The sequence below is a fragment of the Melanostigma gelatinosum genome (assembly GCF_949748355.1).
Source record: "Melanostigma gelatinosum genome assembly, chromosome: 14".
NCBI lineage: Eukaryota > Metazoa > Chordata > Actinopteri > Perciformes > Zoarcidae > Melanostigma > Melanostigma gelatinosum.
Window position 1 is genome coordinate 18,252,886 of NC_136647.1, and position 21,814 is coordinate 18,274,699.

The following is a 21,814-nucleotide window of genomic DNA, read 5'->3' on the forward strand; positions in this document are numbered from 1 at the left end:
AGGGCCAACCCGGGAAATGGACCTGTTCACAGCAGCACGATACTCAGGGACATTTTTAAACTTATTCACTAAAAAGAGGAACGAGAAGTCAAGGCATTGGTTTTTGATGACCTTTATGTAAATATTGTCCTCCCTTTCTCTAAAAGGATACACCAGGAAGAGACAGGCTAGATATCTGAGCATACAGATACAATATAATGTGCATAAAAGATTAAACAATGTGCATAAAAGATTAACAGAGGCAAGATTTAGGTTTGTCACAATGACAAGCACAAACTGCATTTAAGTACAAAACAGTTGTAGTGGTCAAAAATATCACACATTTATCTGTACAATTTAACAATACTTAAAGAAGCCCCACTACTTGGCCATCCCCTCTCCCAAATGATCAGAAATGTCATGTGATCTTGATAAAGTGCACCCGTTAGGCTTAGAAATCAAGAAGTGTGCAATGTGATGGGTCAAGACAACAACTTGACTTGAGGCAACATTGTGGGGACTACGATCACGACTTCCTGTGAAGACCCCGTGGCAGATAAAAATATGGAATGTAATCATTTGGTGACTGATTTTTGAAAAGGTATGTGAGGTAAAGGCTACAAATTAAATGGCATGAATTGGCATAATAGGCATTTCTGTAACTCAGGTCTGTTGAGAGAATTTAGTTCTGTGAACCGCATTTATAGTCATGATTAAATCTGCTTTCTCAGGTCACATTTTTCCCAACTTGCCATGTTAACAAATAAGCATTCCATTTAGTTTGGCCGATGCCTACACATGGGGAAAAACAACACATTTCATGAGGAATGTCATCCATGTCCAGTTGTGCAATCTTTCAGTTTTAACACTTAAGTAAGACAATATCAATGTTATAATTCTGGATCTTACTAGATTGGATCTCATTTGGAAGTGATACTCATTTAAATAATGAGCTGAGATGCTTTCCCTTTAAATCCTGCTCGCCTGTCAACATATAATTGGGGTGGCAGAAGAGTGACACATGAAAAGATTACAGAGAACACGTTGATCGTTCATTCATTCCTTGGAGATTTAGTGATCTAGGGGCATTTTATACCTTTACTCTGCTCTTTGCTGAGAGCAGATTTAGATCTCATGTAAATGTAGATATTCATTTTGGAGCATGGAATCTTTGTCTTTGGGCAGGTCACATAGCATAAAAGGCTGCAGATGGTGAAATATCCGAACAGGAAAAAAAAGAAAAGTCCCTTCAAACGGTGGCTTGATTTAAACGTTCATTGATTTGAAAAGTCCTGCTGGTCATAATAAGAGCTAATCACTACAAAGATCATTGGGCTTGGGAAACTGACTCCATCCATCATCAGCTGCTTATATCCACTTTAAGATACTTTGATCAAAACAGAAACAAAAAGACAATGTTTCACTTTCACCCGGCCCTCTCTCGAACATTAATAGTTTTTCATAGACTGGAATAGTATAAAGGTGATGGTCCATAACTGTCCGGGAGTCTCTTGTTCGCATGTCCTGCTACTGCTGTCCCTTGGGCCTGGTGTGCCTGAAAAACTGTGCCAAGTTGGGCCTGGTATTGCCAGTGTCAGAGGGTGGAGGATATCCAGGCCACTGCATTACGACACCCCACCCAGAGTTAGTACATCGAAGCAGATATCACACACCCTCACCGGCTTGTTCAAGTCAAACTTGATGATGGGTATCTCCTTTATAGAGCACTTGTGGCACAACAGGCGCCCACAGTGACGGCTGGAGTCAAGGACGAGAAACGGGGTTAATTATTATTATTATTAATTATTTATTGCAGAAATACTAAAGAAGCCGTACTACTAACCAGTGATGTTTCCGTGTTGTGACACCAAACTTGGCAAGACATTCATAGCAGTAGGACCCATCACACCAAGGAGGCTCTTTGGACAGCATATCTGAACAAGGCATCATGGGGGTCAAATACATTGTATCACAGCTTTTCACTTTTAATGCCTGGGGAAAGCCCGATAGATGAAGACGTGTGAAAACTTACCAAGAAGGCGGAAGAGCAACTGTTTGGTTGCAACTTGGTAGTTGAAAATGTTGATGCCCTGGTTGTTATTGATGCCCAGTCGAGCCCCGGCCCTCACAATGGCACGGCACAGGTTTGCGTTTCCTTTCATGTAGGCCAGGAGCAGAACTGAAATAAAACACAGGTCTCAGTCATTCTATCACAAGTGTAACCCGGGTATTCGTCGGATATTTGTATGCTGTTGACACCAGTAGTAATTAAGCAAACTTCAGTACCTGTGTTCCCTTCATTATCGGGTTTGTCCAGAGGGTATTCAGCCATACACTCAAAGAACAGCTCAAAAATGGCGGCAGCGTTCTCTTTCCCATAATGGCCAAGTACGTGCATTGGTGACTGACCCCTAAGTAGACATGATAAGGTGAAAAAGAGACGGGGAAATTAGCTTTATAGTCTACAGAAGCCTAATCGGTTACGCTTAAAAAGAGTAAACTTTCTACATTGTTAATATTCTGTTTCTATCTCATTTTCTGAATTTCATGGTGTTACGCTACATTCACACCTAATCAGGTGTTGCAGGGAAAACGGCAGGACTCCTATACATTTGAATGTGGGTGGTGCGTTAGGTGGTGGGGACCGGAGGGGATGCTGAAAATAACGCAGCGACCTGTAGCGAAAAGTTCGATAGGACCCCGTATCCTGGTTAGCTATTGAAATGATATGAGTTCGTTTTTTAATCTGTCCACGCGGACAGACAATCACTCGTAGGACCCACAACTTGGCTGTTTTTAAAAGGGACCCTCCAACACCACTGCACTGACCACGTTAACAGCTGATTTGGTGTGAATGCAGGCTTAATGTCGCTGCTGTAATGACCTAAAAGTGGAATCTCATTAATCTTAAGGAAACATCTGACCCTGAAAGGAACTGAGTGTACCTGAGATTGAAGGCCTCGGCATCAACGTTGGACTCTGTGAGAAGGGTTCTGACATTGTTAAGGCGGCCCTGCATCACAGCCAGATGCAAAGCTGGGGACACAAAAGATTAAAATGGTATTATGGAAATGCTGGGGAGGTGGCACTACACAAGCGACTCGAGTAACTCCAGCTGGAATTTCTTAAAGCAATGACTCAATAATAAAGAACGTAAGGTACCATTATTGCCATTCTCATCCTCGGCAGGAAAGTCGACTCCATTCTCCAGCAACACAGAGCAAATAGTGGCCATGTCCTGCTGGGCAGCCAAATGTAGCGCCGTCTGTCTGTGCTTGGTCAGCTCATTTACTTTGGCTCCGGCAAGCAGCTGGAAGGAAGCAGAAAAATAAAAACTATTTTATCTGCACCACTCTTAACAACACAAGATTAATAAATGCAGAGGAACAAACAACTCAGGTTCCTACCAGGTTGCGGACAATGATCTCCGATCCAGCCTGGACGGCCAGGTGGAGAGGGGTGAGTTTGGCTGCATCCTGAACCCTGGAGTTGACATTAGCTTGGACACTGATGAGGAACAGGACACTTTCGATGTCTGAATTTTGCACGGCCACGTGGAGAAAATTACGTCCTTTGTTGTCCACCTGGACCGAAAGGAAAGTTTGAGACTAACACTTTAACTGTACAAAATCTTTACAAGTGATCCAGTGAGACAAACGGGTGCATTTGTGTGAACGCCACCTGCTCAGCAGCACCAGGCTCCCTCTTGAGGATGGCCTCGGCTGCCTTATTGTTCTTGTGCGTCATAGCACAGGCGAAGGGGGTCATTCCTTGACGGTCGCGTATGTTGAGACGAATGTCTGGATGGGAAATGAGGAGCTGTATGATGACGTTGTGCTGGCTGCTAATGGCAGCGTGGATGGGAGCCCTGCCCTCTGCATCCTGACAGAAAACAGACCGACACCGGATTAAACGCTTAGAAGAGGCGCATGTTCTTCGACACACTTAGTCATCTCTCATTAGAAAATATAGTAAGTGTTGTCAGACATAAAATGATCCCGCTGATGTGACAGGACTGACCTGTGCATTGACATTAGCTCCAAACTCTAGAAGGCACTGCACCACCTCCTCCAGTCCCCAGCTGCTTGCAAGGTGGAGGGGCGTTTGTCCATCTCGGGCCTCTTCATCTCCTTCCCCGTCAGGGCCTGGCTGCCTGGTGCTGTTCACGTCACAACCACTACACGCACACGAGGCAGATAGTAAATTAAGACAACTAGCTACACCCATCTCAATAACACCACGTTTAACACCACGTTTTCCTAGCATTATGATCATATGGCAATAGAGTCACAGTTTAAGCAAGTATGTACATTCAGGGATAGGATTAGGTGCACCCGCCCCAAACACTAATGGTAAAGAGATTGGCAGACCTGCGGATGAGGAAGCACGCAATGACCTCGTTATTCTCATCAACAGCTCTGTGCAGGAGGGTCTGCTTGCAGCCAGAGGGCCCTGTGCTCCAGGACGTCGCATCACAGCCATGGCGGACCTAGGTGAAACAAACAAGAGTCAAAATGCAAGAAAATATTAGAATTTACCTCCCAGAAATCTATAAAACATACGTGCTGCCTGTAGCAAGGCATTGATGCAGATCAAGTTTTACAGGTGTGAATACAGGCTTGTAAAAGGTTCTGTGCAGCTGTTTGACTTAAGGACATCAGAGGTTTATAGCAATTCGTTTTTTTTCAGTTTGGAACCAATTCATGTTCACTTCAGGTGTCTCGGACAGGGCTGATATAAATTAAGATGCTGTATGTTATATGACCATCACTTCTGTTTCAATTCTACAAATGAATAGTTATATATATGACTAGTTATATATATATGAATAGTTATATGTATAGTTTGAGTGAGAGAGAGTGTGAGTGAGTGAGAGCTATATGTGTGTACACACACACACACACACACACACAGAAGAGTGAACCTGAGAAACAAGCACATGCAGCTATGCCAGAGGCTCGCTTCGGTTTCATTTATTTTCAGTTTCATTTTTATCTTGAATAAAAGCTAAATAACTGCCAGTATACCAACAAGGACCTAGGAGGGTACCACCATCATCTCGAAATGGGTTGCATATGCATTTGTCTCACCAGCGTGGATGCAATATCTTCCAGGCCATTCCCCAGAGCCAGCCACAATGGAGGGTCCCCTTTGTCATCCACCACAGACATATCTGCTCCTCTCGTGCAAATGGCATCCACCACCAGTGGCAGCTGGTTACTGATGGCCAACTGTAGTGCTGTTTGTCCGTCCTGGGTCCTGGTAGTGGAGAAAAACAAAATAGGTATAAAGCCATAAGAGAAAGAAGAGCGGAAACAACTTTAAACTCTCCCCGTAAAATTCCTAATAGGATACTGGGAGATTGCTTTAATAATGCCTGAAATGAATTTGTCTTTGCTGGCAGTGTAATTCAGGGGCCCTTTCCTGTCACATAATCTATCTAATCTATTTTGGATCCCATCTTAGGTTGTTTTATGTTGCCCCTGCACATTGCTTATGAAGTGTAACTGAATCTGGTTTAAAGAACTAAAGAAATGGCAGAAGATCGGGGCATTCCAGTTCGCGTCTGGCCAGGGAAATTAAATGCATAGCTTGGGCTTCTTTACGTGGGGTTGTAGGAGGTACGTATCCATAGTCAGTCTATTATCTACAGTAGATGGCAGTCAGCACGCCCCAAGTTTATAGAAACAGACAGGAGAACCACAGAAGGCAATGCACTGCTGTGGACAGAGGCAGCAGCAAAACGTATTTTAGCCAACTAAAGAACTGGTGGCGCGCTGACCGTCTTCTACTGTAGGTTCTACACTGACGATGTCCCTTTAAATCACATGTCATTCTCTATATTTCGCCCCATTCACTTCCTGTCATCGCACTACTGTCTGCAAAAAAAAAAAAAAAAAAAAAAAAAAAGGCATAAAATGCTCTAATTTGTAATTATAAAAAAGCACAAGTGCTTTACAACTGCAATACAAGGCAGGCATTACCTAACACTGATGTCGGCCTGATGCTCCAGAAGGAAGAGGGCGCTCTTGCTGTCCTGTCTTTGGATAGCCATGTGAAGCAGGGTTTGTCCATTGGACATAGTGTCATTGATGGAAGCCCCTGAGCCCAGCAGCTGAGCCGCTATGGTGTGCATTCCTGACAGGGACAGATTGGACACGTAATAAATCCCACACACAGATCACCGCGCAGTCCTGTTACAAGGTTAAGCACACTGTATCACATATCTCCCCCGTTGTTGTGTCGTGCTGTGTACCTGTCCAAAGGGCCAAGCCCAGCACTGTCTGGTCCATGGAGTCCTTGAGACTGAAGTCTGGAATGATCTGGAAGTTGTTGGTGGCATGAAGTGCATTGGCTGCAATAGAGCCGTCGAGGGAAAGATAAGTGGGTAATTTTCAGTCGTTGAGGCACATCCGTGCCAACATGTGCCGTGAGGTAAATCCCCAAACATTGAAATGTATAAATGCTGACCTTTTTGCTCGAGGATGACAGAGACCACATCTGGGTGGTTGTGAGTGATGGCCATGTGGAGGGGGGTCTGCGTAGCCACACCAACGGTGTCGTCAGGCAGAGCCTTCTGGGTCTGCAGGTTGGGGTTGGCCCCTTGCTGGAGCAGCTCTGCTGTCAGGCTCGCCAGGCCACTGCGGCATGCAGTATGAAGCGGGCTCTCACCCTGATAGACGGCAAAAAGTATCAATAAGGTCTTTATTCGTGACGCATAAGAATTTCATCTAGGTCTTGTGATTTAAGAAAAGCTTACTTTTTATAGTCTGCAGATGCAAATTTAAGAAAGAAAGACTCAGGTCCATATTAATGACTGCAGTTACATGCAAGTTAGACATTCAACTGGTGCCACAGCTCGGATGTATTATATGAACTACGGGATCTTTATAAAACTTTTAAAAATTTGAATTATACCCATGAATAAAACGGGGACGAGAACAAAGCTGCACTTGTCATTTTCTCCAGTTATCTAGAAAATGTTAGATCTGGATTTTGTACAATGACAAAGTTGTAAAGGATTCATTTTGTCACCATGTTCTGACCTGTTACACCGATTGGCCTAGGGACACTGTATTAAAAGGTAAGAAATGATATCTGTTAAAGCTACCTGCACACTAGGTCTGATTCATCACACCCATGTAACGGTTTGTCTGTTATGCGGCCGAATGTTCATACGCACCCATTTGTTGACATGGTTGACCTTTGCTCCATGAGTGGCAAGGAAAAGTGCAGCTGCCTCATTGCCTGCCCGAGTCGCTCTCTGCATGAGACAGTTCTCTTCAAGGGATAAAACAAAAAGGGAGATGAAGTTAAAAAATGTTGCTAAGACATTTAAAGCATCATTGCATTCTTCACGTTTGGGGTAAAGTGAGGTTACTAAAGAGCACCTGTGGTAGTGTCAGGTGCATCAGGATTGCTTCCTCTCTGGATAAGCTGGGCTGCAAAGCTGTTCTCGTCAAACGAGGTGCCGTTCACTACCGGTGCATCGTCCTCAAACGGGTTTACTGAGGGGTCTGAGGCCACGGTGATGTACTGCAGGGCCAGCCACAGAGCTGTGCTGCCCTCGTGGTCCTTGAGTTCCAGGTCAAGCCTAAAGAGAGGGAGCAGATTACACCACGTTACACGCAAGCTTACCCTTAAGAGTTAAATGATGACCAGGGTCACATGGTCTTAAATATTGGTGCCTTCAAATGTGGCTGTATTCATAAGATTTTTTTCTATTCAAATAATCTAAATGAACAAGTCGTCATGTTCGTTGGAGTTTTTTTATGGTTACATTAATTGTCTCCTCTTCTTATTCGCCAGCATGGCAGAGAAAAGAAAACACGTTTTCAAAGAGGATTCGTTTCAGTTAGCTAGCTATGGTGGTCTTGTGAGTTCCACGAATTGAACACCAAGCATGCTGTGTGTTGACTTTCCACTAGAAGGCAGTATGTAACTCACTGTTTGCACTGCAGTAGCTGATTGAACACTGGCTCATTCCCCGATGCCACAGCTTCATGCAGCGGAGTTCTGAAATCGGCAAAAGAACAGCACTGAAGCGCCATCATACTTTGTACAGCAGTCGGCCATCTTTGCATTCCCATGACGTCCCAGAAAACCTACCTGCCCTTGCTGTTCTGCATGTTGGGGTTGGCCCCGGTCTTGAGCAGGGCCTCTGCGATGCGCGCCATGCCGCTCATCACCTCCACAGTGTGCTTCTTGGGGCTGAAAGAACAGACCAGGTGAAGTGGGGTTTCCACCGCCCCCACTGTGGCTGCATTCACCTGAGCCGAGTGGCGAATCAGAAAGACGGATGCAAATTCATCCCCTGGAGGAAGAGGAACAAAGATTACCAGTCATGCAGGATGTATTGCAGCTTTTATGAATCAACTTCAAAATTCTAATGTTCACACTGTAACCAAGTCTGTACACGAAAAAGCCTTGAAATGAGTGGAGTGTTTATTGAATAATAATGGCAGGTATATTTTTAAGTGAACACCCTGGCAGCTCAGCCAAAAGTGTATTTCGGACACCACTTCTACAAGACAGACACAAGGTTGGCAAACAGGTGTAGTAATAGTCATGACTCCCACACACCTCGTTGGATGGCCTTATGCAGGAGGCTCCAGCCACTCTGGTCCACCAGGTCCACATCTGCAGTGTTGGTAACCAGCGTTGTGGCAATACTCTCCAATTTACGAGCGAGCGCCAGGTCGAGTGCCAGGTCACCGTTGTTGTCCACTTCATTCAGCTTACCAGGGAGCTGGAAACATAAAACTTGTTAATAGTGTGATGGGAAACCTGTATTCTGCCGTGCTGGTTACACTGTAACAAAAAGAGAAAATAAACACTAGTTAGGGGGGGGCTGACCTGCGAGTCCATCTCGATGAGATAGAGAAAGACCACATCTTCTCGCTCCACTTTGATGGCTTTGTGGAGAGGATACTCCGTTTTAGACTTGATCATCTTGTACAGTAGTTGGGCGCTCATGGTGCTGAAATCTTCTTTCCTGAGGTCATCCTGATAAAACACAAGCAATGAAACACAACAAATTGTCAGTGTCCAACATCAGAACTCACCAATTTCCTTAAAATCGAAACCTAAAAATAACGAGAAGCTTATTCCTCGTTTCTGTGAAGTGCAGTCATAGGAGCTCCGGCCTGAGGCGTCAAGAGGCTGGTGACAGTTAACAGCCATTTTCTAAGTCAAAGTCGTAAAGATAACCTTGTCAACTGCCGAGCTGTGGCCTCTCTGGATTTATTGTATTGTTAATGATCAGATGGCTCACCCTGTTAAAGGGACACAACACTGATCTGTCAAGAAGATGTAAACAGATTAACCCACAGAGAAAGTGAGTCAGACGTGGCATACATATAAAAGAAAAGATCTATGTTGATTCCTTGGGACTGATAATGCGCAAGATTCAGTGCCATCAGCTCTTGTCAGGACATGATTGAGAAAAAGAAAAGAAAATCAGCCATACCGCACATGCATGCCAACGGAAGCACGCAAACTCCCCCTAAGTCAGAGCCACGTCCAAACACTCACCCAGTGGCTGGCTATGATCTCCCCACAGTAGTTCATCAGGGTGGTGGCATTTAGCTCCTCAGCTGTCTGGTAGAAGCGAATGCAATTCCTGACGTTCACCGAGGACATTACGCCTTTTTCACACCTGTCTCAGCGCAGGACCAAACACATTTTTAGGCCATTAAGACACATGTCTATAAAATGTTGTGCAACAGTAATGCTGCCCCTAGAAGCAGTTGAAATGCAGTTGTACACACACACACGAGGCTTGTGCTGACCTCTCTCTGAGCATCTGAAGCTGGAAGCGGTTGGCCAGCTTCATCAATTCAATAAGAAAGGACTCCTCTTCAGTGAGCTCCAACTCATCCGTGTATGCCCAGCGCAACATTGCCATGGCAACCTCGGATTTGCAATCTGGAAACCAATCATGTGACCACATCAGAAATGTACAACAGCGATCTATTGACAATGTGCTGTGATTTTAGACAGGCGGACATATTATATCTTCAGCATCTCTAGACACTTACTCATTCTGGAAAAATAGATACTTTAAAATAAGACTTCTACAAAAAAACACATTTGTTTCGAGGTTCCTTTTCATATTTCTCACCTTTATATGAATTCAACCTGAACCCATTATCTTACTAGAAAATAGGCAAGAGGGCCAAGATCCACTCAGAGCAAAACTCTGTCCAATAGTGGACTTTGACAGACTGCATGAACCCACTCCAAAATAAATATTCGCTCATCATCTATTAACCCACACGTATGTTGACTTACAGGGTAACAACTGGGTTTTAGAGATGAACAGATTGCAGTTTTTTTGGCCGAAACAAGATTTCCAATTATTTAAAAGCCTGACCTGGCAATTTAGATTTTCTTTAAGTATTTTATTTGACAGAATACACAAACATGTTACTTTTTTTCATGGAAAATCGAAATTCAGTTGCATGTTCACAATAAAACATTGACTGTTAAATAAATTTACAGTATCTTCTCTCACAAATCTCAACGTTGCTGCAAATGTTTTTCACAGGTTGTTCTACGGCTTATTTTGAACTTGCAAGTGTTCCCACACCGACGACATGTGTGTGCGTGGCTGTACCGTGTGTCACAGCCGCCACTGTGTGCATGACGTGCATGTCATGCGTGTGCGAGACTGTGACGTTACAGTCTGTGTGCGCTACGAAAAATCATCATGAGTATCATCTGGCTTGTTTTGACCGGTGGCCGATCAACCGATGCTTCTCTTCTCTACTGGATTTTCATTATGAATTAAGCTACTCATTTAACACAGTGACGTTCCACCAGGGCATCTCACCAGATAGGTCCAGCTCAGAGGTGGAGGCCAGGTTGGCCAGACTCCAGACATCACTGCGAGCAGCCAACACAAACTTGTGGGCACAGAGATTCTCCCCTGCGACTTTCACTTTCAGATCACTGCAAAAAAAACAATCATTCATCTCTGAGAAACAAAGTCACAGATAATCAGATGCTGATGCTGAAACTCAACAGCACCTAAAGCATGACCCACGGTCACAGGTTGGTACGCAACACCTCAAGCAAAGCCCACAGCCCTCCATTCCAACCACGCCCCTCACCTGTACTGCTCCTGCTGGTAGAGGTCGGCCACGATGACCAGCAGGCGGCTAATGAAGGTTTCTACAGCCACGGGGCTGGAGGAGCCCTGGCTGGAGGACTGGGCAGCGAGCACGGCACAGCGCCTCTCTGTGTCGGCCAGCTTCTGCTGCATCTTCACATACTCCTGCCTGAGCAGGGCCAGGTGCTTCTGCAGCTTGGCCACCTCCTCTGTCACACATCAAGGTGCAGGAGACAGACATCAGAGGACAAAACAAGAGGCAGGGATGCAAAATGTAGGTTAGAGAGACGCATTTGTCAACACTCGCTGGACTGGACTTTCTTAAGAATGTTTCCCCTTAAAGTAAAAAGGGTGGTTAAAAGCACAATGGTTCCAATATACAGTACCTAGCCACACTTTTTATTTCTGAAATGTATGCATTACTGAACAAAAATATCCGTTTCAAGATTATTCTTATGGCAGTGACGGTATGACAGGTAACTAGATTTGCACCTACGTTGCTAAGGGTTTGGAAAATGTGTGACATGATCCATTATTCATTGTCATAACACCGATCTATTTCTTGTGACAATTTCCTATGTCACCTTTGTTAAACAGAAAAACAACATTTTCAGCATCCCCCATACAAGACATACAAAATACAAATTTCCAAATCGTGAGAACAGATTATGACAGACTCTAAGAGCGTGTTTTTGTTTGGATAACCTTTTCCCTCTTCCTATGAATGACGAAGACTTTCTACAGCGCTTCGTGTTGCAACACACTTTTATGCCTCATCCTCGAGTCCATAGAGTTTCACTGAGGCCCATTTCCTTCCTCTAAAACCAGTGAAGTTTAAGCGAGGAAAGAATGCTGAGATGGCACGTTAAGTTGTCCTCCCTCTCATAAAACGTTACTGGCACAGCCACTGGTCATGAGGAACGGGGGGGGGGGGGGGGGGGGGCTTCTGAAAAAAACACCTGATCAGCTCAACACAGGAAGGGCGGTATGGAGGAGCAGCAGCTTAGGGCCAACTGACCAGCCACTGGACAAATTCTTATACCACACTATAATCCACTTTCCAGTTGCAGGATTTAGCAGGCATCATTGATGCATTTGCAAAGCATTTTTATTTGCAGCCTGAGACAACTGTATATACTCAACATTTAAAAACAATGCACCCTGATCATAACTAGTATGAAATGTAACAGGATCTAATCTCTTTCAAACATTTTAGAGCAATAAACCAAGGCACGAACTGTTCAACAACACAATGACAATACTATCAAACTATGCCACTCACAACAGAATACAGGCACTGCAGGGGTAATTTTAACAATCATTGAACATGTCCAAACAAATACGCCTTCTGCTTAGTAACAACCTTAAGCCTACAGAAGGGAGTGTTTGTTCTCTAGATTCAAGTTGGTAACGTTAAGTAGATTTCCCTTGAGGAGGACACAGCAGACGTTCCCTTATGTCTCCGTCAAATATAGGTGGTGCATTTGGCCACAGCACCTCTGCCAGGTGGAGCAGATAACACCTTACAGGAGTGACAAGTGTCCTGTCAAGTGTCCCGTCAAGTGTCCCGTCTTATTTACCCTCCACTTCGCTGAAAAAGTCAAATTAACGTTATATTTTTTAAATGTCTCCTTCAACAAATAACAACAGGTACCAGGGAGTTAACGCTCTCGTTCAGTGATAGCTACTACAATTATAACGTTAGTTAAGATAATGTAGCGTTACGTTAGAGTTTGATACGACCCGTGACGCTGGCGTTTAGCTAACGTTAAACCGTAATACCGACATTACCTGCACATTGTGTAAGTTAACATAATGCTTTTTTCTCACGAAGCAGACCAGCAATCTGCCGAAACAAGAATTCTTCTCCGCAGTCCAACCCACCGACAGCTTGTCCGGTTCGGCTAACTCGTACGTTAGCTATAAAGATGCAGCTAGCAACATCAACGAGAGCTAATGGCAGAGCTCGCTCACTGTGTGACAAGACAAGTAGCGCACTGCTTCACGTGTTCAACCGCGAACAATGCACGGCTCATGAAACTACCAAGACACGAGTTGATTTGGGCAGACAGTTCAACAAGCGTACGGGAGCAGGGAGTGTACCAAACAGTGAAAAAAAACCAAGCTCATACCTTCCGCCATGTTGCTCTGCTCCGTGGCCTGATGTTCTGTATCGCGATACGACGGAGAGCCGGAGAGTAGGCAGTGGTGCTGCGTTCAAGTGGTCCTCAGAACACGTTATCACATGACCATTACTATTCCACTTGAGACGGATTATTATAGTATTACGTTGCTAGATTTACGCGCGTGGTTTAATTGACAATATGATGATGCTTTACTATACTATAGGTTAAAAGGTATTAACTTGAGGAATTTTCTCTGACACAAAAGCAGATGTCCTGGGTGTCAACTCTTGTCTCTTATGTCATTGTCTCCACTGACGAGAGGCCGAAAGGAGTTCCTGACCCGAAGCAGGACGGTCCAGTATGTGCGTTCAAACGGTTGTCAAACTCATGTTGCCTTCAGGTACTCCTGCTAAACTTCAGTACAGGGTACTGTGAATGCATTTTATCTCAGAAGCTCAACAGGGACTAAGATAACAAGAGATCAAGTTAATAGTCTGCTCACTGAGACACACATAAATATATTTATAAAAGCTCTTGTTCTCTGTGCTGATCACGTCTCCCAAATCACTGGAGACGTAGTTTAACGACGTGCAGTATGGTGGAAAGAGGACTGCTGCGATTTGTTGTCTTAAGATCACTCATTTTACCTAAATATGATTCAGTTAATAAAAAAACGAAATATAGGATTCAGATTGCGACAGTTAACAGTGATGTGCTTGTGGAGCGGCAAGACTGGACAAGCAGAACTGTTTACGCACCGATGATCTGCAATGTCAGTCGCTCGGATAAATATATAAATAAATATTTGGCTGTGAGGTTTGCCACCAGCAACACTGGATTGCTTTTAATTCTAACCCCAAAAAAATCTGTCAATAAAAAACAGTTGACTAGCAAAGCAGACTACGAGTAAGAATATTAGACCAACATACATTATTTGAAGAGTGATCTTGCTGAAAACAGATGATGGCTGTAAAGTTTAAACTGATGAAATGTTGAACTAATTGTCTACAAGACTCTGTTTGCAGTACCAGGAAAATAAACACGCTATTCTTGCAATAATATCAATTTGTGTACATTAAAGGTTGTCTGTCATAAACCAATATGCAACACACCCGAATTAAAACACCAGTAAATATTGAAAAAAAGTCATATTTTAAAGGAACTCACTACAGGCAACGGGTTTTCTTAACATGAAAAATATACATCAGTATTTTGTCTTTGTACATTAGGCAAAACTACAATAGTTCAGTGAGCAGAATAATCGTGAGATTGTGGCTCAGGGGAAAGAGCAACAAAACAAAATGGGCACACATACTGTATACACAAACACTCGTTCGCAAACAAAATCCCAGAAACATTCAGCAAAACAACGAACCAAAACAAAAGTACAATAAAGCATGCATAACAATTCCTACCGAGGACAACACAGACAAGTAAAAGAGAGGCGGCTAAAATAACACAATATCAGAGAGGACGACTTCAAATTGTATCAGGATATCAAAAATGAATATGTGTACATCTCATAGTAGGAGAGTTATTGCTACACCAAATTGTTACCAGTACCCGAATTATACAGATTCCCTGTGTACTGGCTGTTAAATAAATTCATACAGAGGTGGCACACAATATCTCCAACTTGTTCAATGCAAGGTGAAGTGGCCAAGCTTCATAGGAGGCACTTTTGAAAAAAGATAAAACAAAATGTAGCATGCACAGAAAATTGAAGGGGTACGTTGCCTTTCTCGAGTCAACTGAGCGAGATGTTAAGACTTTAACTCAAAGAAAAACAAATTCAGTCACGTACACACATGATGAGTTCTGAGAGTGTGAAAGAAGCCGCAAGAACAGCGGCGTGTTTCTAATATGGCGGTATTCCCTTCATCGGTCACGTCCTTCGTCTCTCGCTTGACTCAGTCCAGCTCTGCACAGGTGACATTCCTCCAACAGCGTCACGATTCTCTTTCTAATCAAGACATCCTGTTCAAACAATCTAAAGAGAACTAATGCATGCTGGAGTTGAGAGGGGGGGGGGGGGGGAATGGAAACATTTGAAAAATAAATCTATCGGAACCAGCGCTATTCATTTGGTCTAAGTATCTTGATGGATGGAAAAGGAGATTATATATTATCCGGTTTAGTCTGTGCTATATACACGTCTTTACAATATCTTCCTGAATGTTGAAGCAGTTCATAGACTTGAAAAATGTTTTATCATCTTCTGTTTTTTGTTTTGCTTTTTTTGAATTGGCACTTGCTTGGCGGTTTTCTGTGAGCCTTGGTAGTCACTGTTCTGTGCCTACAGCAGCCAGTCTGTTCCTGCCAAAAATAAAAAGGTGACAGGGTGGAAGAGTGCAGGAAATAGTGCCATGTTGATTTTCAATTGGAGACCTGTGGGGAAGCACACGATGAATAACAGAAAAGAGTTGTGAGGAAGCATTCTAGACCAAATCGCACAAGTCAACAACAACTACTAAGACAAATATTAAATGAATGATTACAATGGCAGCAAAAGATCTGAAGCATGTTCAACCAGCTGGATGTGTGTGTGTGTGTGTGTTGTTAGTTTAGTTTGACAGCTGTTGTTGCACCACGTGGTCAGATGACAGTGTGAGACAACTACTTTAACCGATGCCATCCATAGGCTGTATATCAACTGTATATTAAGTATGACGTCATGAAGATCGTGACTTATACTGCAGCCCCCTGGTGGCTGGCTGCAGTATAAGTCATAACCCCCCCCCCCCCCCCCCCCCCATGTTAGCAGAGGGGCCAAACTAAATAATCAAGTAAATGCCAAATACATTTTTCACAAAGACGACTCCTGACATTTGATGTGGTCCTTATCACACTGATGTAGGTTTCCATGTTAATTTGACTCGTTTTAACTCGTTATTTGATGCTATCAAACAGGGGTGGGACATAATGATTGACAGCTGTGATTCTCTCGTGATAACAAGCTGTGGCCGTGCTCGGCACGCGATTGGGTCGGGGCGGGTGTGTGGGTGGGACCTTGAACGCGCTCCACTGCCCGATCACGACTGCGCACACTCAGACCGACTTCACGAGCGCGAGATGCGGCAGTTCCCGTATGCGGGATATTTTGGCTTCACTTCCGTACAGTGGGAGGAATTGGAGATGCGTCGCCCATCTAAATATACAGTCGGTGATACAAACCCATTCATCTGACTGGCCACTTACACAGTGACAACACAAATTTGTTATGACCCACTCAAGTCGATATCACGTAACTTACTTGACATAATAAAAGAAACAATTCAGAAACATCACAGATTGACTTGTTATGCAGCAGTAGTAGTATGTATAAAAGAAACACCTTCTACAACTGTGAAGCTGATTATGTAAAAACATGAAACCGGTGGAATTGAACTTAACGGTAACTGCGATGTTAGTTGATGGTGCTGGAGAGGCAGAATGGGTAGAAGCACTGGAAATAAGTCTTGTTTATTACTAGTGACACCTAATGCAGCTAATGCAGTCTAATACAATGAAGTTGACTCAACAAAAACTGAACATTAGAACGGCCATGAAGGTGGGCCTTCATTTAGGACTGTTCTCTTACACGGTTTAAGTTTTAGTTTGGCGTATCTAATAAACCTGGCATGGCAACCATGTGGTGTTTACGTGTTCAACTACTGGACAGTTTTACTTTAATTTACCTGATGCAACAGGCAGACACTCCAGAGCAGCTGAAGTCAGTTGTGATGTGTGAACCAAAGGTTTTAGAAAAGGTTAAAGTCGAGAATACTTGCCCTGAAAACATGAAGCTAGATCCTCGCTGAATATCACTCAAACGCGGTCTCTTGGCTTTTTCGTACACAGCGGGCAACTTTCCTTTTGAATGCGCCGTGTCTGTCCTCCCTCCACTCTTTCTGCAGAGGGGAAAAAAGGTGAAGGGCAATTCATATATCTTTACTGCATATATCCATTTTTATATTTCAACATTATATTTGCTATAATTATAATTTATTAATTAGCTTTATTATTTTGTTTTGAGAAGAAAAGAACAGTAATATTATTGAGAGACTTCTATTTGAACTCTTTTTTTTTTTTCCAACAAGTCAACTTACTGCAGCATCCACATTGGCTGGTGAGTCACCATTTGGGTCTGCCAACATAGAGATAACACTAATCATGATGGTTTCCACTGTGTGGATCGGCAGCCAGCGCTCCTCTGGCTTCTCGTAGCCGTACTTGTCCTCGCCAGGCTCGTGCAAAATAGAAATACAGACATCTCCATTCTTGTCAACTGGAAATAAAAAAAACATGCAGAAAACGATTCATGAAGCATTTATGTCACCTGTGCTTTTGCTGTTCCGATGGTATAATGATGTTTATGTTTTTAATACTCATGTACATACGATATTTAGCCTGTCAGCTACCAACCCGATGAATGATATTGTTTGTATACGGTGCATATGAAAAATATCTGCCTCTACTTTGAATCAATATTTAGCAGAGGCATCTGTGGTAGCAGTTTTAGCTTTAAGTATACGGTGTGTGTAGGTCTATCAGCTGTGCACATCTGCACATATAAAGACATACAAATGCAAAAATACTCACCAGTAAATATATTTTCGCAACTGTTAATACTTGCAGCGATGCAGATTTGTCAGTTCACAGTTGCAACACTGTTTCAATATAAGATTTGAATCGATTTGTGCAGGCGGAGGACCATGTAGTGGGATATTATTGACCCAGAGAAACGTCTGACAGTCTGTCCAAGGTAAACCGTTTATTATCATTCCTATTTTATTGAGTATTATCTCTCCGAGTGAATTCTCCCCTTGTAAACAATTACGCAGTGTATATATCTCTGGTTTTTATTGTGAAAGGTAAGAACAGAAGTCGTGGTCTGCGCTGCCTTTGTCAAGGTTGAAAGGAGTAATAGTTTGTCGTCTTGGTTCCGACTACGGAGCCCCCGTGTTGTTGTACACTATAGTGCATCTTTTGAATATGTCCGTTCCGCACTTGGTTGATTGACGCAATTATTCGCAGTGCGAGAGCTCAGAAAAATCAACAGTTATAAATGAATACATTGATGTTTGATTTAATCGCATCAAAACAAATGCCCCTGGTGTCTAAAGGCCTTTCCTTGCAAAGCTTCTCAGCAGTTCTGAAGTTAAACAATTCAAACCTTAGTGCGTGTTGTAACTGTTTGAAGTTGACTCTACTAGACTCTTACTGAACTTGCTTAGGAAAAGTATTGCTCTGAATGTTTCTTGAATTTAAAAAAGGTAACTTGAATGAGCATGGCATTAGCTTTAAGTTTACATTCTATTTAATGAATTGCGTTTAGATATTCCTTGGTATTAATGCACATCACAAAAGGGAAAATCCTAAACACGTCTAAAATGGAACTACGTACGGGTCGAACTACAAACAAAAGCAAAATGATTCAGTGTGCTACACCTGTACCTACCATTAGGGTGCCAAATATCTGTGATAAATTTCATTTTAGGCGGCCTGAGAGGGTAGTCTTTGGGAAATGTCAGATGAGCTTTAAACACACCACCTTCACTGTGAACAAAAAAAGATGGAAGAGAAGAAACAATATAATGGGTGAATTGTGTTCACGTTTTAAAGCATCCAAAGCAAAATAGACTAAAAGAGTTGTTCCACAACATTAGCACAACACATCTCTCCTACTATATCCCACGTTAAGACAATGATGGACTTACTACAGTGTATCTGGAGGACCGATGATGAGGACTTCCCATCTGTAGAGATCATTATCCTCGATCAGGCCTGCTGAGAATCCTTCCACCGGGTTTTTGTTCAGCTCTAGATATGAAAACAAATGCCAAAGTCAGACAACCGTTAGCTTGCATCATAATGCCTCCAGTATGTTGGTTGACTGATGTTGTTCTTTTCTGAAGACCTGCTGAGGAGACAACACACCCCTTGTCTTAGGAGGCCTGCCTGAGGGTTGAATAACAAAGCACACACACCACCTTAATGGTCCACAGCCAACTCACACGCACTCACAGGATCACATGCATTCCTCCAGATATACGGCACTTTGCAACTCATAACTTTAAACATATTTTCAACTTGCATTATTAACTGTGGAATAATTACAAACTCAAACACCATAACCACTTCTATTGATTTTGAGTTTGACACCCTTAAGGTTTGGCACCTCTACAAAAGAATACATCATTTTGGTCTGTTAGTTACCATGACATCTTCAATACTTCTACTACTAAACTGTGTTGAATGTAACACAATAGGTCAAGGGGCAACAGTTAGAAATTATGATCAAGAAAGATTATTTGTAACCAAACTCAAGAAATAAATAAACCAAGAAACCTAGGGAATAAAGGAATTTTACCAACACACATGCAAATGAAGGCCGTCACCATGTCCCCCTCTTTGACACCACCACCACTCACATTTCACCCAATCTTCATCAGATCTGGCATATTTCGATGACCCCAAGAAAACTAGTAATTTTGTGACAATCTGCCATTTTTAACAGAAACAGCCAATTTCTCATAATTCTTGACAATCGCGAGCAACTGTAATCAAATGTAGACCACATGCATTACCAACTCAAAATGATGCTGCTTTGGGGGGGATTTAAACAACAGTTGGCAATGCAGCAGCAATAATGGCCAAAGCTCAGTGGTCATCAGTCTGATTTCATTTGATATTTTTTGCTGATTTAGGAATTCTGAAAACAAATTGGAATTCAAATTGGAATTCTGCAGAACAGCCGATCTCAGTATTTTGATGCACATCCAGATTGAGAAGACGATAAATAACTTCGAAACATGTTTTCTTATTTGTTTATTGGTAAGTCTTGTAAAAAGGTACAGTATGTGCTCTATGAATGCTCACTGATAAAGGCACACTAACTGCTGCTATTTCTGCATGTTGATTTACAATAGCTGCTGTTATAAGTCTGATACTTTGCGCAGCACCACTGCGTTGGGTCCAGACTTAAGTGAGTTTCAATGACACTTCTATAAGTGTATGTATAAAACAAAGGACATGCATTTGTCAATAAAAATGTGCCTGTTCCATTTTGAACAGCCTCTGCAACAGATCCAGGTATGTATAAGAAGGCAACTTAACATTTCTGACATTAGGTTAGCGAGCTCATTTCAACCAAATCCCACTCAAATATTCAGGTCCAGACCATGTAGCAATCACTATGGAGAGAGTACCTGAAAACTACAAAGGAGTACAATATGTCCCTGAAAGGTTGCTGATGGAGAGCACAATCTTAGTTAAAATCTAACAGGTAACATTAACGTGCTACAACCATAAACATTAAACAACGTTATCAACACTGCTTTTGTAAAGATGCTAATATTAGGGTTGCTTCGTTCAATTTCACGACTGACTGCTAAAATCGCGAATAACGTGAGAGACAATGCGAGATTAACGTTAGCTTGTTAGCTTGGCGTGTCGAAGCTAACAACAGTGACAGCGGCTAACTTTAGCAATCAGATGTAGCGAGTTGGCTAAATATGTAAATAATTCAATACGGTTAGCAGGAGAAATTGGGTCAACTAGTAAAACATGACTTTCATATTTGCATAATATAGCAATGGACATCACCTTGATCACATAACTAGCGAACACCATGTCTAAAAATGTAAAACACCGCTTGTTATGTCGCATAAAATATATGTAAACACATCGAGTCGGTCCAGCCAGCTAGAGGCTAACGTAAGGCTAACTGTTCTTAGCTAGTCCGACACCAGAGAGTCGCTGGGACGTCTGACAGCGGCTTTAACTGAGATCAGTTGGTCTCCCAACACACTGAACGCGTTGAATTGTCAAGAGTGGAATGTGCCTGTCGACAAGCACTGCTATGATCTCAACGCAGTTTATTTGTCGTGGGACAGTAAGGTTACTGGGGGGAGATTCAAGAAAACTGTTGTCGCCAGCACCATCGTTTGAATCACAGCTAACGGCGGTGTTCGCTAGCTCTGCAGCCAGCATCAGTTAACACTAAGGTTTAATTACCTGCAAGCTGTCTCCTGAGTAACAGCACTGACTGCGGCTCTGTCATAGCTTAGCAAGTATAATGCAGCAATGTTCAATGGTAATATTTTGAGGTAACAGCGTTAATTTAACGTTCACCACACTGTACTTCGTCCCCTCTATTTTCCGTTTAGTGTTCTCGTCGTCATTCTTCTTCTGCTGCTGCTGCTGCTGCTTCGTGTTCTTCTTCTTCTTCTTCGGGATTTTACAGAAGCCGGCATCCCGAATGATGCACGACTGCCCTCTCCTGGAAATAGCTTCGATTTCAATCTTTTCTCAAATGTATTGCACCAAGCATATCCTTCACAAATACAACGTTATTGAGTTTATCCTGCAATGTGCTCGTGAATATGTCTCAATCCTGAATTGTTCAGTGTGGCTGTGTTGCAACAAGGCTGTAAAGCCTGACCTAAAATGTCCACATACACACACACACATGGGGTTTCGGTGTAAAGAGAGCTAAAAAGAAACACTCAACTTTGGGCCCATAGTGACTCGATATCCTTGAACGTAGAAAACTGATTTGAAGTTTAAAAAGTTAAAACTCTGGACTTGATTTGGCCAAATAGGCATTTTGATT

The 21,814-nt window shown here is 42.8% G+C and overlaps 2 protein-coding genes across 2 annotated transcripts; both read right to left on the minus strand.

The window, feature by feature from the left end:
- Positions 1-96: 96 nt before the first annotated feature.
- Positions 97-13,240, minus strand: ankfy1 (ankyrin repeat and FYVE domain containing 1). The gene is made up of 25 exons (XM_079283501.1): positions 13,225-13,240; positions 11,094-11,301; positions 10,814-10,932; positions 9,771-9,906; positions 9,514-9,637; positions 8,836-8,985; positions 8,563-8,728; positions 8,089-8,293; positions 7,927-7,995; positions 7,371-7,573; positions 7,163-7,260; positions 6,451-6,652; positions 6,236-6,334; positions 5,964-6,117; positions 5,070-5,238; positions 4,350-4,468; positions 4,000-4,156; positions 3,661-3,861; positions 3,387-3,563; positions 3,142-3,289; positions 2,925-3,015; positions 2,266-2,390; positions 2,012-2,158; positions 1,823-1,913; positions 97-1,737 (listed from the first exon to the last, which is right to left on the minus strand). The coding sequence occupies exons 1-25, from the start codon at positions 13,232-13,234 to the stop codon at positions 1,605-1,607; spliced, it is 3,501 nt and encodes a 1,166-aa protein (XP_079139627.1). The 5' UTR covers positions 13,235-13,240; the 3' UTR covers positions 97-1,604.
- Positions 13,241-14,349: 1,109 nt separating this feature from the next.
- ube2g1a (ubiquitin-conjugating enzyme E2G 1a) lies at positions 14,350-21,415 on the minus strand. The gene is made up of 6 exons (XM_079284003.1): positions 21,217-21,415; positions 18,918-19,020; positions 18,659-18,756; positions 17,307-17,485; positions 16,989-17,108; positions 14,350-15,606 (listed from the first exon to the last, which is right to left on the minus strand). The coding sequence occupies exons 1-5, from the start codon at positions 21,260-21,262 to the stop codon at positions 17,022-17,024; spliced, it is 513 nt and encodes a 170-aa protein (XP_079140129.1). The 5' UTR covers positions 21,263-21,415; the 3' UTR covers positions 14,350-15,606; positions 16,989-17,021.
- Between the last annotated feature and the right edge of the window lie 399 nt (positions 21,416-21,814).

Excerpts from the sequence above, each read along its gene's own strand:
- ankfy1 (XM_079283501.1), bottom strand. Across the intron at positions 6,653-7,162 it reads TCAACCATGTCAACAAATGG|GGTGAGAGCCCGCTTCATAC; the intron begins GTGCGTATGAAC and ends GCCGTCTATCAG. Across the intron at positions 3,862-3,999 it reads GAGCTAATGTCAATGCACAG|GATGCAGAGGGCAGGGCTCC; the intron begins GTCAGTCCTGTC and ends GTTTTCTGTCAG.
- ube2g1a (XM_079284003.1), bottom strand. The coding sequence starts at position 21,262 with ATGACAGAGCCGCAGTCAGTGCTGTTACTCAGGAGACAGCTTGCAG. Across the intron at positions 17,486-18,658 it reads AGATATTTGGCACCCTAATG|TTGACAAGAATGGAGATGTC; the intron begins GTAGGTACAGGT and ends TTTTATTTCCAG. Across the intron at positions 17,109-17,306 it reads CAGCCAATGTGGATGCTGCA|AAAGAGTGGAGGGAGGACAG; the intron begins GTAAGTTGACTT and ends TCCCCTCTGCAG.